Below are 17,500 nucleotides of genomic sequence, written 5' to 3'. Positions count from 1 at the left end.
TTATATGTATTTTCGTGTGTCCCGGGACAGTTGTATGTTTATCAGTCAGTGGGTCGCCCACACTGAGGGTGATGGTAAACTCGCCTTTCCAGAAAATGGTAGTTTTAATAAAAATATTTTGCTTAACCTCCAAGGGAAATTAAAGAGAAAAGGGAGAAGAATACCAGGGTTGTGCTGGGCAGCATTTAATGATTGGATGACAGAGGCAAAAGAAAGAGAAAAGGATTCGATTATTAGTAGTTTAAAAGATAATCAGCAGAAATTAAAAGAGCAATTGACGGAATTACAACAAACTGCTAGTAATTTAGATGTAGTAAACAGTAAATGTTTGAAGGATCCACCCTTTAAGGCGCTTTATCCTGTAAAGGAATTGACTAAATTGCAGATAACTGAATAATCAGAAGACGATAATGCTTGGCTCCCCCACCACCGACTGCACCACCAATTGCACCCCCGCAGTATCAGCCCCCTCTCGCTCAACAAGGAGCAGAAACACAACAGCCAGATTCCACCACTAAAGATTCCACCCCTAGAGAAAGAGAACAAGCTGTGGACAGTCACTCTAGTGAATCTGATCCAGATACAAGTGATAGAAAAAAGGGACCAAAAACTCGTAGTAAGACTCATAAAGAAGAAAAAGCTGTAATGTATTTTAAAGCTAAACCCTACTATAAAGGTAAAGGAAAGTGACATTTACACTGACAAAGGCATTTTGGGCAGTTCCCCGCTGTAATTGACAGTGAGGATGGGTATTTTGGACCAGATAAATTTAATCCAGATTCAGGATCGGAGTCATCAGATGATGACAGATTGTTACCTTTGAGGGAGGTACCTAACCCAGCTCATGCTAGAAGTGCACAGGAACCACCGACCATTGTAGTACCTAGGGCATGGTCGACGGTTGATTTTCAAGCCATTACTAAAACGTTACCACCTATTCATACTAATACAGCTAAGTTCCAGTGTATACTGGCGGGACATATCTGTTTACAAATTCCTACGATAGAAGAAGTTAGGGCAGTTCTTCAGTATGTCATACCGGCTGACCTGATGAAATGGATTTGGGACCATGCTAATGTCCCTACTCCAATTCCAAAACATGATGCACAAGGAGTTAATGGGTTTGAAGCGGTCAGACAGCATATAGTAGATGCCATCACAGTAACAGTTCCACCCACACCCAACTGGTCCAAAATCAAATCAGTTCTTCAAAAAGAAGACAAACCTGTGAACGAGTATTTAAATTGACTCACTGAAGCCTTTGAGGCTTATTCTAGTTACCCCAAACCCACCGAAGAGCTGGCACAGAGTGGATTGTCGGCTGCTTTCATAGATGGGTTACACCCACAAGTATGGGATAAGTTAAAGGAAGTATGTTTAAACTGGCCTATTCTGGGATTGCATGAATTAGTTACACAAGTGCAATACCTCTCTGACTACTTAGCACAGGAAAAAAAGGACTTACAAGAGAAATTGGTTAAAGCACAGATTCAGATGTGCACTGCCTTTGGGCAGCGTGGACAGGGAGGATGAGGATGGGGAAGAGGGAGAGGTGGACGCCAAGGGGCTGGAAACCAAAATAGACAAAACTGGCAGGAAAATCGATCAGCCACATCCCAAAGCTATAATAATCAGATGGAGTGTTTCAAGTGTGGCCAAGTAGGCCATTGGAGAAATGAATGTCCGTATCTGGCTGAGCAACCTGCCCCACCCACTGATACGTTACCTCAGTGGAATTCTAATTGGACTCCATCCAATTGGCAGCCATCACGATGAAGGTTCCCTGAACATAGACAACAGCAGTTGTGCCCCTTCATCCCAGTAGATCAAGATGGACCACATGTTATGTTACTGGTCAAAAATAAACCATACCCATTTTTGATTGACACTGGGGCATCCAAATCTATGTTAGTTGGCAAAGCAGCTATAAATGTCCCTCTCTCTAATAACATAACTAGAGGGGTAGGTGTCTCTGGCATTCCTATTGAATATTCTGAAACCGTCCCAGTCCCAGTAACTTTGGGACCTTTACAAAACAATCATGCATTTTTAGTAGGACCCTCAGCACCTTTAAATTTATTGGGAAGAGATTTGCTCTGTAAGATGGGAGCAACCATCTTCTGCACTGCTGAAGGAGTATTTTTACAAGTACCTTCAGATAAACAAGATAGTATTTTGGTTACTTTAGATGAAAATGTCACTCTGCAGACAATGTGTATGCAGTCTGACCTCAATAAGAATAAGACCCTAAATTCACTACCCTCTCATCTATGGACCACTCATGATAATGATGTTGGGTTTCTGATTTCAGCCACTCCTGTCAAAATAACTTTAAAGCCCAGAGCAAAGTTACCTCGGGTACCACAGTACTCTTTGACGGTAGAAGCCACATCTGGTATTGCCCCCGTCATTTCAGCTTTAGTACAACAAGGAATTATAGTACCTACAACAAGTCCATGTAATACTCCAATTTTACTGGTAAAAAAACCTGGTAAACAAGCTTACAGATTTGTGCAAGACTTGTGGGAAGTCAATAAGGCTGTCTTGCCTGTTTTTCCAATCGTACCAAACCCAGCTACGATTTTAAGCTGCATTCCACCTACAGCACGTTGTTTTACGGTTATATATATCTCATCAGCTTTTTTCTCTATCTCAGTACATCCAGATAGTCAGTATTTGATTGCATTCACTTATAAAGGCCAACAGTATACTTGGACCCGACTACCCCAAGGATATGTAGAATCTCCAACCCTATTCTCTAGAGAGATGCACAGACAACTGCAGGATTTGCAGTTACCACCATGTTCAGTATTGGTCCAATATGTAGATGATATTCTTATAGCTTCGCAAGATACCAAGTCTTGTATTGATGACTCACTTTTAGTTTTAGTTTTTAGCAGAATGAGGTTTTAAGGTAAATAAATCTAAACTGCAGTTCTGTCAAGAAAAGGTACAATACCTGGGACATATCATTTCTATGGGTTCACGTCAAATACTTCCAAGCAGAATCACCTCCATCCAGACTGCCCCCCGCCCTGTAACTCAGAGACAACTCAGGGGATTCCTCAGCCTCGCAGGTTATTGTAGACAGTGGGTGCCCAATTCTTCAGAAATTTCGGCCCCTCTGTTACAGCTTCTAAAAAAGGAGGTCACAGACCATCTGCCTTGGTCCCTTGAACATGAAAATGCCTTTCAGACTATTAAAACGGCACTAGTAAACCCACCTGCTCTGGGGCTCCCAGATTATTCTAAACCTTTTATTTTCTTCTGTTGTGAAAGAAATAAAACTGCCCTGGGCCAGCTGGCACAAGCACACACAGGAGACTATCGACCTATAGCATATTACAGTACTCAGTTAGACCCTGTTGCTTCTGGCTACCCACCCTGGTTACGAGCAGTGGCAGCCACTGCTGTTTTGATTGATATGGCAGCACCATTGACATTATGACATGACACTATACTAGCAGTACCTCATGCGGTACAAGCATTACTTTTAAAAACAAATACTCAATATCTTTCTAATGCTTGCCTCACTAAATACGAGTTAAGTTTATTAAGTAATCCCACTGTTCAAATTACACGTTGCCCACCACTAAACCCTGCTTCATTGATTCCAACTAGTGACAAGGGCAAACCACATGACTGTGTACTTGTAGTTAACACTGTTCTTTCTCCTAGACTAGATTTTCAAGATGTCCCTTTGCTTAATCCTGATTTAGTTCTTTTTGTAGATGGATCCTGTTTACGAAATAATCTTGGCGAACTCCAGGCTGCATGGTCAGTCTGTTCACCATCTGAGGTTTTACAAACTGGAAAATTACCACCTGGCACTTCCGCACAAGCCGCGGAATTAGCAGCACTTTCGCATGCATGTAAAATGGCCAAAGACAGATCTGTTACTATTTATGCTGATTCACGTTACGGCCATGGTGTTGTTCCTGATTTTGGTACGTTATGGAAGGAAAGGGGTTTTTTGACATCCTCTGGGACACAAATTAAAAATTCTGTGTATATTGATCACCTCTTACAGGATTTATTATTACCTTCCAACATTACTGTTGTTAAGTGTGCAGCTCACCAGTCTAACGACTCCCTAGTAGCTAAGGGAAACAATTTGGCTGACTGGGCTGCCAAGCAGACTGCTCTTTCACATACTGTTAAGGGACAATTTCTGCAGCCTATCTTACAAATGGTTACTTTTGACACTACTGTTTTGAAAGCTTTACAAAGTGAAGCATCGGAATCAGAAAGAAAGACATGGCTGGCCCACAGTTGTTTCCAACGTTCTGATTCAATTTGGCAACATCCTGATGGCAGATTAATTTGCCTTACATCTATGTTAAATTCTCTTATAAAAGCATATCATTTGCCAGCTCATGTAGGGGTACAAGCATTAATCAAACAAATCCAGAAGGATTGGTTTGCCCCAGGACTTTCTGCTTCTGTGCAACATTTTTTGAGCATGTGCTCCATTTGTTTACAGCAAAACATGTCAAAGAGCACTCTGGCTCCTGCTCAACCGGTGCCAAACCTAATGGGACCATTTTGTGCCTTACAGTGGGACTTTACTGAACTCCTACCTTGTGCTCATTTTAAATATGTTTTGACTATTGCTGATATTTTTGGGGGTGGTTGGAAGCCTACCCATGTGCTAAAAATGATGCTATTTCAGTTGCAAAAAAATTGTGTTATGAATTAATACCTCGTTTTGGTGTTCCTTGTCAAATATATTCTGACCGTGGAATGCATTTTACTGCTAAGTTAGTTGAATCATTGTGTACAATGTTAGGCATTACTTTGAAATTTCATTGTCCGTATAGACCACAGGCATCAGGTATTATTCAACGCATGAATCAGACCTTGAAAACTAGGCTTGCTAAAGTCACTTCATAAACAGGTTTAACTTGGGCGCAGGCCTTACCACTAGCCTTACTTTCTATGCAGTCACAACTGCGTCCTACTAAGGGTCTTTCCCCACATGAAATTCTCATGGGTCACCCTTTGCGTATGCCCATGACACCACCACCACCCTTTTCTGAATATGATGCATTTGATAATGATATTCTTTTGTACTGCAAATCTCTTGTTTCTTTCCTACAGTTTCAACATCGACAAGTAGCAGCCGCTCAACATCTTCCTGATCCTTTTCTGCCATCCGCTCTACAACCAGGTGATTGGGTCTACGTTAAGTCCTTCTCTAGAAAAACAGCACTCCAGCCACGCTGGAAGAGGCCCTTCCTGGTTCTTCTGACAACATCATCTGCTGTGCGGCTGCAAGGATCTCCAACTTGGATCCATATTTCACACGTCAAAAAAGTTGTGCCGTCTTGACGATCAACAACCTTTATCTTTTTCAACTCCAGATTCTCCTCCCATTGCTACTCGTACTCGAAGTAGAACTGTTCCACTACCTGACGATGCCTAACATTTACCCTTTTGGAAAACTCCAAACTTCTGACACTACGCAGACTCAACCACCATTTCCACAGAAATATTGGACAATCATTTTGGTGGACATTCTTGTTGTACTGTTAATTTTGCTTTGGCCATTTTTATTTCCTGCTCCATCGATGCATTACACCAAATGAGCTATTTGGCACCCACCTTTTGACACCTATCAAGCCATCAAATATGTCTATGCTTCTACATTCAACTGTTGGATCTGCACTTCCATTCCCTCCGTACATGGGGGATTGTCATTAGCCGCGGCTCCACTAAGTATCATTGATACATGGACTAGCCTACTTGATAAAATTGCTAACATTACATCCAATAAATCTATTGCATTACAACTTTCTCTCCGTCGCAATGGCACTGTGTTTCTGACTAAATTACTCAAGTCAACATCATTGGACTCGAAAAATGGGACAAAGTATCTGCAACATGACAATCGAATACCAGTGCAATTATACAGAAGGAAAACATATAGCCTCACGCTTTCGAGTTTCATTTAATGCCATTCAGCCGACATTGAGAAATGCCTCATTACTTGGTTCTCGCAATATTGTATTTCTTGTCATATTCCATGGCATAACTCCGGGCAGTGACCATTCTTCAAATGTTGCCACCTTGGTGCAGGACTGTTATTTTATATGTGGAAGAAAGGCCTATAAATGGCTACCAGAAAACTGGTCTGGTAGCTGTTTCTTAGGTTATTTAGTCCCAGCCATCCGACATACATCTGCCTTACCCCAAGGAAAAATTTGGAATGTGTGAGAGGTTAAAAAGCCTGCCAATCTGTTAGGCCAAATTGATGCATCATGGATTTATCATCATGACTTAGCTCATGCTGGCACCAAAGGACTATCTCATATGGACTTGGGTGATGACTTCATATCATGGGCTGGTATAATTCCAGCATACGGAGCAGCAAAATTAATCTTGGAACTGAGAAAACTGTCTAAATTGCTTGAAGTATTAAGCAATGCCACATTTTCTGCTTTAGAACTAGTGACTGATGAATTGACTGCTATGAGAGCTGTGGTTCTCCAAAACCGTATGGCTCTCGATTTTACCCTAGTGGTGAAAGGCAGAACTTGCACTTTAATCCAGGAGGAGTGCTGTACGTTTATCCCTGACAATCAGCATGAAATTGAAAGTCATCTCAGACTCATTCAGAGAGTCTCCAAACTCTCTAAAGCCAAGGAGGCCGATAACTCAACATGGGCATGGTTAACCAACCTGTTCTCAGGTTGGGGATGTGGACTATTGAAATTAATTTTATTAATTGCAGTATTAGCTCTTATTGCTTTTCTTGTGTTTTTAATCAAAGCATTGATTTTGAAATTAATGTCTTTTAAGACTTCTAAAAAGATGCCACAGTTTTATATGCCTGCAGTCATGAATATGGACGATGAAATAAATATATGTGACAATGTTGAAGGAACTAGCCACATGGTTATGTTAGACTTAGGGCAAATGTATGATAGACTAAATGGTGATGCTTACACAGCATCAAATGGGGGATTGTAGAATATGAATGGTTAAAGCATGTGTTCAAGGAGATTGAGTATGTGAAAATTTGTATACAATGAGCTTTGTGCTACGAACTGTGAATAGTGGAAAAGTACTGAAAAACAAGAGCCTGTTTGAAAGCAGGAAATGTGCCTTATATGGAAATGCATCCAATTTTCTTTCTCTGCCTAGAGATGTAGTAATGTGAACTGCTTTAGGCCTACGGGTAAACCACTGATTGGTTAATTGTCTTTTGTACTACTTTAATTGGTCTAGTTTATATTTTTGTACTGTCAGCAATGTCACCAGCATTTAAGCTTATACGTTCCTTTGTTCGGGGAGTCTCCCTGGTACTTTCCATGAGGCTCCAACACGTGTTTAATAAATAACACTGAAAGAGAGGAAGAAGTGTCTTGTCTTAATTGGAAATAAAAATGTTAAATGCAACAATATATATATATATATATATATATATATATATATATATATATACACACACACACACACACACACACACACACACACACACACACACACACACACACACACACACACACACACACACACACACACACACACACACACACACACGCATGCACACATACATATATATGTAGACATACAGACACAAATGCAGACGTATATTATGCAGATGACTTTGTATGTTTTCAATTATGCTCCACCAGTGCATTTCTGTTTATAATTTTATTTTTATTTATTTATTGACATTTGCTTACTGAGAAAGTCTGACTGGGTAGGAGTCCATTTTCAGTGGAGTCCCTGGGAAAAAAGCTCTAAAGTATTACAAAACATTTTAAAAATAATAATTTTACAGTCTTTAAAATAATACAAAAAAACAAAACAAATACAGTTTAAATGACTATACCAGATTAAACATAGTATGAAAACATTGGTTGAGAATAGATGCAAATTATATGCCAATGATTTAATACTTAAATGTATTTTAGCCAGTTTTTAGAGAAATTAAATGTAAGTTAGTGTAATACAAACAGGAATTACAATACAAACTGACAGAAAAGCAGGCTTATGGCGTGTTTAGAGAAAAAACCGTGGGAGAGAAATTGATGTTAGGAAGTGAGTGAAGAAAGGAGACTAATGAAATGTAAGGTGTGAATAGGTATTTGTCCACATTTAGTGATATAGTTTGCCATAGTGTTATATAATAGCTTAATATTATATAAATACTTATAAAGATAAGCAAAAGAGGGCAATCTCACATTTTAATGCCAGAGATTAATTGGTATCTCCAGCACTGAGAACTTCAACATCATATACATTTACATGGTGACATCTCTTGTACTGTTTGTATAACAGCTGTGTTATGTTTGTGTTATTTGTAGATCAAAGTTGTTTTGTTTAGCACATGGGCATTTTTTAGGATCTAAGATGTTTATTTCATGGTAAGCATTGAAGGTCGAGTTGCAGTAAATCTTTTGTATTCACTTTTCTAAGTGAAATAACCAAGCATCAGTCTTGGCATGCATGTGACTGCCATAGTATGGGACAGATTATGATTCATACAAGGAAAGTTGCCTCAATTGCAGTTACTAACAAGATACGTTTAAATGTCAAAGTTTTTAGCCCTTTTCAATGGTGAACTTTCTGCTGATAATATAGTCAACATTATTCATTTTTACTTTTGTATCTGACTGTAGCCATAATACTGTCTGGAATATCTGATAATGGTATATGTGATACTACTATTTTTGCTGCATTTTATATATATAAATTAAGTTATAACATAGTCTTCATTATTACAACTTGGATATCAAAACATTTCCTTTTTATTCTAAGAACAGAGATAGTCATTACAATAAAGGTTCAGTAATTGACTTACCCACATCTTAGAGTCTCATTGTCCCTATAGAACAACGATCCATTTTCCCAAATGATCGTGTTATTAAAGCATGTCTTGTTTGATCCTTGTTTAAGTTCTTGTATTTCAATGTCATAAAGAATGAATGTGTCTGCCATCATACCAAACACCAACAGCATACATGGCTGTGCTGCTCCATGGAACATTGCAGAGATTCCACCAACAATCATCATAGCAATCTCTGAGCAAGAAGCAAACCTAAACTGATATCAGAAAAAAAGGAAACATTTATTTTTCTGTCATGAACTCTCCAGCAGTTTAATGTTTCTGTGCAAAGCGTATAATACTTTGTTGGAGTCTGTAGCACTGAGAAAAACATCCTTTATTAATATTAGTTTGTAAAAGTGATCAATTTCATCCTCAAAATACATTGCTGGATCATACGAAATATTACAACAAAAGACTGGATTTCCAGCTGTAATACAATTTCAACATCATTAGCTATCTTCTCAAATGTCACTATGCCCCTTTAAGACAGCTGTTTCACAACACATAGATTGTAGTTATGAAAGCAGATGGGGCAATTAGTGATATGATTAAAGAGTGCTTATGAGGGTGAAATTTTATTACAAGCAGAGTCTAAATGTTTAAGAAGAAAGCTGATAGGGCATGATCCTTTTTCTCAGGTGTTGTATATATTACCCACAAGTGTATTAAAAGTAGAATACAAGTAAAACACAGTGTAAAGAAAACAAATCACAGTAGACAAAATAGAAAAAGGCAATAAATTAATATAAAATACAAGAAATCAAAAGCAAACTGAACTTTTATTCACAGCAAGCCATGGCAGAGTCTGGGTGAGCTTTTCCAGTAAAGCTTTGAAATGTTTTATTTTACCCCTTAAATAGAAGCTAGGAACTAAACCTATTTATAAAACATTTCAAAGCTTTGCTGGAAAAGCTCACCCAGACTCTGCCTCAGCTTGCTGTGAGGGAAATGTTAGTTTGCTTTTGATTTCTTGCACTTTGTATTACTTTATTGCCTTTTTCTATTTTGTATACTGTGATTTGTTTTCTTAAAACTGTGTTTTACTTGTATTATGCTTTTAATTGCATATTAAAACTTGAAACGTGACCAGAGCTGTGTCTCTTGGGAGTCAGACAGAATTTTTTCCTGCCCTCTCACCCTGTTACTGTTGTGTTCTTAAACACCACTGTCTTTCTAGTTGTCTGCCACTTATGTTAATTTGACCATATATCTCCTTCCCTCTCAACTTTCACTAGCTGGTGTATGCACAAAATTATCATTTTGTTACATCACTCCCCTTCAACTATTTAAATTTATTGGTCATACCACTGTATTCCATAGTACCAGAATACAAAAGTACCCACCCCATTTAATTTTATTTATTTATTTTACATTTGTTAACCAGATTTGTCCAGCTGAGCTGATAGCCATTTTTCAGCGGAGGCCCAAAGAAATAAGCTCCACGAAAATTACAATAAAATTTGTAACTGAAAATAGTATTATAAGCAAAACAATTAACATTTTCAAGTTGAAAAAAGTAAAAGCATAAAAATTATTTACAGAGTTTAAGTTGAGCTTTAATTTAAAATATGCACAAAAACAGCATACAGAGTTTATAAGTACAGCCAAGTGTAGTAAGAGTTAGCTTGCTCTTTTAAAAATAGTGGCTCTCTACTTTGACAGCTAATTTATTTACTTCATTTATTTAATTTATTTAACATTTGTTTACTGGGAAAATCTGACCTGGAACAAAGCCAATCTTCAGTGGAGGCTCATGGAGAAACACTCCAGATGCATGTCTTTTTGACGTGGGAGGAAACCGGAGTACCCAGAGGAAACCCACACGAATGCAGGGAGGACATCCAGACTCCACACAGAAGGCACCCAAGCTGACAACTGAACTTAAGCTAAAACCTAAGTTACCCACTTCCATATCTAACTGCTTAGTGTACACTGCCGTGTTTAGGATAAACCATTTTTTTCATCTTACCTTTAAGCATCTATTGCAAGACCACCAGTAATTGGAGAGCCCACATTCTGCCCCTCAGTAATCATCTTGGAATTATTGCTTCTGTTTTCTCCAAGTGACAGAAGGTGTACAGGGACATTATTTGCTGGAGACTGCTGTTCACCAGAAAGCTTTATAGTTGACAGCTTGGAAGCTGTGCTTTATTCTTGTCCTGGTGAGAGAAGGAGCAGAGTGCATTGATTCCTGTTTCTGGTTGGAGAGTGAGTGCCTGTGCTTAATGTTCCTGATTGGTCTGGTTGCTATTCAAGGCATCTACCAGGAAAAGGCTACAAGCCTACACTTGTATCATCTGGGACAAGATTGTGGATCACCAAACAATGTGTGGCCTGCTTCTCATCTTAGGATTGGTGCTAACATTTTGCTTTTGGTGAGAGAAGAAGCAAAGGAGCACTGTATCCCAACAGAGTGAAGCTGTGGTGAGACCAGCATTAGTAGCACCATGCAGTAGCCATTCATGCGACTTCCCTCTTTTCATCATTCTTGAGAAGCTAATTCTTTGTTTCTAGTAAGTACTGCTGGATTTGTTTCTAACTTCAGAATATCTGCCTAAATATTTCATCTTTAAATTTTAAAGGTCTCTGCATTAGTTTCCCCTTAAGTGTTTGGCAGTGCTGTGTATAGTCTCAGACACCTTGAGTGACATTTTTCCTGTAAAAGCACAATTGAAATTTCTCCAATACCTAGTTGCACACAGGACAACTAGTTTGCAGTGACAGGCATTGAAATTCCCCATAGTTGCAAACTGGTTACTCCTGACAATAATTGATATTTTCACTCCAACTGTCTAATCAATAAAAAAGGGTCTGTTGCCATGGATATGAACTTTCCTACTGTCTCCATTACTGGCTTGGTGGACATAGGCATCCTGAGGCAATGTAGAAATTGCCTCATATTTACTGACAGCCAGTTAATTCTTAAACAAACTGATATGGTATGTCAGAGATGTGTCTATACAATGTCACTGGAGGCAAAGCTCTCACATAAAAGTACTCCTACTGTCCATAAGGTTGTCAGTAGTACAAACGCTGCACCCATCACGCACAATTCAAAGCAGACATATCGGCCCACATATGCTGAGGCACTTAAATGTAACCTTCCTAAACCACAAAGGCCTCCTAGACAAAGTACACATAACAAATACCCTCAACATCCCCAAATGCACTCTTTCGAAACAACACCCACATCAATACATAAAGCTACATCTCCTGGAGACTCTACCTATAGCCCCATAAGGCAAGCCACCATACAATCCAACATTCTAGTCATTGGAGACTCCATCATGAGACACACTGATGTCCTTCTCACCAGGCTGAGTAAGGAGAAAGTCATGGTCATTTGCTTATTAAGGGCAATGTTCCACCACATTATGCAGGCACTCAAGTCATTGGACCACTGTTACCAATATGACTCAGTCATAGTCCATGTAGGATGGGTAAAAGACTTCCCTAGACTATATGAAGAGAAACATCATATAACTCTCAGAATATGCATCTCAGGTTGGTATGAGCCTAGCATTGAGCAGCATTTTACCTTCTCCAAGGGTGATGCCACGATAAGAACAAAAGATGATTGACTTTAATAATTGGCTTAGTTTCTGGTGTCATTCTAAGGGGGTGTAATATTTGTCAGTATGGAAGGAGATGGTCAACACACCATGCTGCTTTGCCAGGGATGGTCTGCACCTCTCTCCTATAGGCTTTTGAATATTAGCTAAAACATTGTCTTCCTGCATAGTGCCTTTTTTAGACAATGCCAAACAGAAAGTTCTTCCGACATAGCAAATCAAAAATAAAAAAAATCTAAAGTTATTACTGCACAATGCTAGGAGTGTAAACAAAAAAACTCTACCCCCTAGAAGATCACTTTACCCTAGAGAATACTGATGTCATTGCAGTCACTGAGACATGGTTTAAAGCTGTAGATAGCACACCAACAGTGCTAGGTTATAATGCCTTCCACACATTTAAGCCAGCTACTTCATAGGCAGGGACTAAAGGTGAAGGTGTCTCTATTTACATCAAAGATAAATATACTTCAAAGCTGGTCACATCACGATAGGCAAAGTCCAATACCACTTCCTTGCAAGCTACAGGTTCCCCTCTATGACCCAGGAAACCCATATCATGTACTTAAACTTATTAGAAACACTAACCATCCAACCCAATACCATATTCATGGGTTACTTTAATTAACCCACTGTTAACTGGGAATCCTATATGACATCAAATGTACATGCACAGAGATTCCTGGATTTTGTAAACACAAACTCCCTGGACCAGATAGTCAATACACCAATCAGGGATGCAACCATACTGGGTCTGGTCCTCACTAATATGGGAGAGTGCTGCACCCCCCCCCCCCCCCCACACACACACACACACTGTAATGCCTTCCCTGGTAAAGTCAGACCACAAAATGGACTCCTTTGAAGTAAAAATAAAACATGGATTCCCAGGTAAACCAGGAATATATAGGAACTATTCTAAGGCTAACCTCCTGCTATTAAGTGAGAACCTGGCAAACCTTCAAGCCCACATATACCCTGAAAACACTTCTGCCTATGTAGAACTGTTCACAGAAACCCTGTACAAGTATGTTAATAGCTGCATAGAGGCAGCTGTACCCATGAGGAAGAAGTACAGAACTAACTCCATAAACAAGCCACCCTGGTGTAATCACAAAATCAATAGGCTGTATAACAGGAGGAAGAAAATCATGGCAAAAATTAGGAGGTGCTGCACCCAGCATAATTAAAACACTTTCATCAAACTAAACAAACAACTCTGAGGACAAATAAAGTCTACTAAAACCAAATCTGAGGTAAGTTTGGCCTTCCAGGCCAAGGACAACCATAAAGCATTCTTTAGCTATGTCCACAACCTCAAAGGCAATACACAATTGTGTGCAGAGCTCATTGTAAAAGGGCCCACCTATACTGAAAAAGAAGACATTGCAAACCACCTGGCTGATAAGTTCAGCTCCAGCTTTATCCCTCTCTCCCCCTAAACCTTCCCTCAGGTTAATATAATCAGGAAATATAACTCCCGCTACTATCACTAGGGGAACAGGTCCTTAATGCTCTCTCTAAGACCAAGAACACTGCATCAATGGGCCCAGTTAATATCCCAGGATGCCTTCTAAATAGCATGAAACATGACCTCTCAGGGCCTCTAGAATTACTATTTAACTGTAGCCTCCAAACAGGTTTCATACCTCATGAATGGAGAAAGGCAACAGTCATCCTTCTGCACAAAGGTGGGCCATCTACAGACCATGGAAACTACAGACGCATAAGTCTCACTAGTCTTATATGCAAAGCCAAGGAAGGAATTATGATAGAGATGATCAATAGAGCTATAGTAAACCTCCAGACATTGGACCCAACCCAGTTTGGTTTCATCAAGGTTAGATCATGTCTACTCAACCTGGTGGACTTCTTTGAGAAGGTCATCAGACAATGGATGAGGGCAAAATCATTCACACTGCCTACCTTGACCTGGCAAAGGTGTTTGACACAACACCCCACTCGGGCATTGTTGGCAAACTCAAGAGGTTAGGTATAAATTCGTATGTCACCTGGTGGATAGCCAACTGGCTCACAGACAGGACCCAGGAAGATAGAATTCGGGAGTCCACCTCTACAAAGAGGCCAGTCACAAGTGGTCCCTCTGGGATCAGTCCTTGGACTGCCCCTTTTTGGCATTTACTTCTCAGAAGTCAAAGCCAATGTCAGTGGTCTCTGGCTGACTAAATTTGCAGATGATTGCAAATTAGGAGCTGTCATTGTATCTCACACTGATACAAATGTTCTCCAGGAGGGGCTGACACAGACAAACAACTGATGTCAGAGTCATGGACTATAAGTAAATGCTAAGAAATGCATAATAGTATCCTTTGGGAAATCATCCATCCCTTGTAACTATCATACTGACATCACACCCCTTAGAGTTGAGCCAGTAGTCAGGGACTTAGGGACACACATAGATAGTAATCTAGCTTTTGACCATCATGTGTCTACAATGGTGAGGAAATCATTCTATGTTGCACAACTTATAAACAAAGGTATGACATCTAAGTCCAAGGAAGTCATTGTTCCACTGTGTCTGGCATTCATTAGACCTATCGTTGAGTACAATGCTCCCTTTGATATGTACCCATCCAGGCAGATCCAACAATTGGAATGTCCGCAGAAGTTTCTTACTAAAAGAATACAGGGTGTAAGTAAAATGTCCTATGCAGACCCCCCTCGAGGCCCTATCCCTGTATTCTGTCTCCTACAGCTTTTGAGAGGAGATCTATGCCTGGCACACAGGGCATTATCAGACCCCACTCTGATGGATCTCCTGCATATCCACAAAAAACACCTCCAGGATTACCCATTCTAAAGGTTTAAACCTTGCCTGTGATATAAATAGGACCTGCTGGAGAGATAGATATGTATCCCAGAGACTACCACATCTATGGAACAGGCTCCCAATCCATGTGAAGCAGAATTCCTCCCTAACCCAATTCAAGTACAACTTGGACAATTGGATGGGAAACCAGAAATTCATCCCTGGTTCGGCATCTATGTCTCTAATGGACATAAGTAATCTGTAAATGGTTCATCTCCCAGGACCGTGCTTATACTTATCAAAGATATCAGAACCTATCAGAGATTTCGGATGCATGGTTAAGCTTAAAAAGGCCATTATGGTTGTTAGCCTAATAAACATCAATGAACCTTGCCTGTGATATACAGTGAGACAAGAACATTGAAAGTCACAATGCCAAACTCCCAGAACATTGCAATTTAACTCTTGGAAAGTAACCACTGAGTCACCATCATGTCCTTTGCCCTGTTCAAACTCTCTCATCTTAATCTTTCCTCCCCCTCCATCAGCTGCTTTTCCAGCTACCTTTCGAATAGACAGCAAGCTGTCAAATGGAACATTTCTATCTCTTCTTTCCTCCACACTCTTACAGGTGTCCCACAAGGTTCCATACTTGGCCCCCTACTGTTCAACATCTTCATCAATGACTTTCATCACTGTATTCCAAACACTAAACTAATCCAATATGCTGATGATTTCACCATAATCTGTTCTGCCACATGCTTACCCATGCCCTTGAAACTTACTCAAGATACCTTCTCTTGTACTGAGTCATGGATGCTGAATAATCACCTTGCCCTCAACCCTTCAAAATCCAAAATCATGATATTTACCCCTTCTAAATCTTCCAAAATAGATAAGCTCTCTTTTTCCATAACTAGCCAAAACTAGACCCCAGCTGAAATAATTCCCCACTCAAAGTTTCTAGGAGTCATTATTGATGATCAACTAAAGTTCGATGTCCACATACAAACTAACATTAAGAAAACACATTACAAACTGGGTATGTTATACCACCATGGTCGTTATCTCACTCCCTCAAACAAGCACACCCTCTCTACCACTTATCTTATTCCCTCTCTTATGTATGGTGCCCCTCTTCTTAACAACCTTCAATACTCTCTAAAGTCCAAACTTGCTTCCTGCTATAATAAGATCTCTAAGTTTGCTACCGGATCCAAATCCTCCTCCCACCACTGCAAGGCTCTCCACTCCTTGAATTGGTTGGAACTCCCTAACTATCTCTCCTACATTTAGCTGTATGTTACCCATAAGCTCAACTTCAAACCTTTAAATTGTCCCACACTTTCCTCCACCCTCAAAATGCATCAGCTCTACAGACTTTTTAGGTCCAACAACCAAAACCTTCTGGAAGTGTATAAGCCTATACGGACCCTAGCGACACTTCATTATCTTTCTCTCTAGCACGACTATGGAATTCCCTTCCCCCTCAAATTCGAACCACCAGCAACCTTTCCTTCTTTAAAAACCTGCTCCACTTATACCTTTCTTCTCGCTGGGAATGCTCCTTTTCTCATCCCACCTGACTTCATCCACTACATTCCTACTCTACATCACCCTGCTTCATCCTAACTCTCATCTTCGCTATATATTTTCACTTCTTTCTCTGTTGCCTCTTACTCACCCCAAATAACTGGAATTTTAAGGTCTATTCCTCCTCAATACCTGCTCTTAATTCTTATCTAATTATGCTCCATTAATGCACACTCCTATATACTTTTACTATTTCATGTCCTGTCATTTTTATATCCTCAGTATACTATGTACTTGTTGCTTTCACACTTTAAACTAGGTATAAGTAACAAACTGCTTTGATTTCCACTGTTAAATATGTACATAACTCATTTTTATATCCTCAGTATACTATGTACTTGTTGCTTTCACACTTTAAACTAGGTATAAGTGATAAACTGCTTTGATTTCCACTGTTAAATATGTATATAAGTTACAAACTGTTTTTGATTTTTATTAATGAACTATGTATAAATTATAGATTGATGACTTGTACTGTAAAACTGTGATTTGTATTGTAAAACTTGATTAGGAGATTTTTTTCCCCAGGCCTCCATTGAAAATGGGCTCACTTTTGGCCCAATGGACTTTCTCGGTAAACAAATGGCAAATAAATAAGTAAAATAAATAAACCTTTGAACCTATGAGTAATAGAACCATTTTAAGATTTATTGGAATTTACTCTAAGCCTCTTGTGTCTGCTACAAAGAACAGAAGGAAAGATACCATTTATTGTTTTTTCAAGTG

At 39.5% G+C, this 17,500-nt stretch overlaps 1 protein-coding gene across 1 annotated transcript in view; it reads right to left on the bottom strand.

The window, feature by feature from the left end:
• The window catches only part of ABCB11 (ATP binding cassette subfamily B member 11), a 991,743-nt gene that overhangs the window by 570,092 nt on the left and 404,151 nt on the right, over positions 1 to 17,500 (bottom strand). Inside the window, exon 6 of the mRNA XM_044075586.1 lies at positions 8,813 to 9,054. Coding sequence (XP_043931521.1) covers positions 8,813 to 9,054 — 242 coding nt within the window. The remainder of the gene's footprint in view (positions 1 to 8,812; positions 9,055 to 17,500) is intronic.

Source organism: Protopterus annectens, chromosome 6.part1 (genome assembly GCF_019279795.1).
Source record: "Protopterus annectens isolate FY-2018-M chromosome 6.part1, PAN1.0, whole genome shotgun sequence".
Lineage (NCBI taxonomy): Eukaryota > Metazoa > Chordata > Ceratodontiformes > Protopteridae > Protopterus > Protopterus annectens.
The sequence above is the reverse complement of the archived record's forward strand: the minus strand, read 5'-3'. Positions and strand labels throughout refer to the sequence as shown.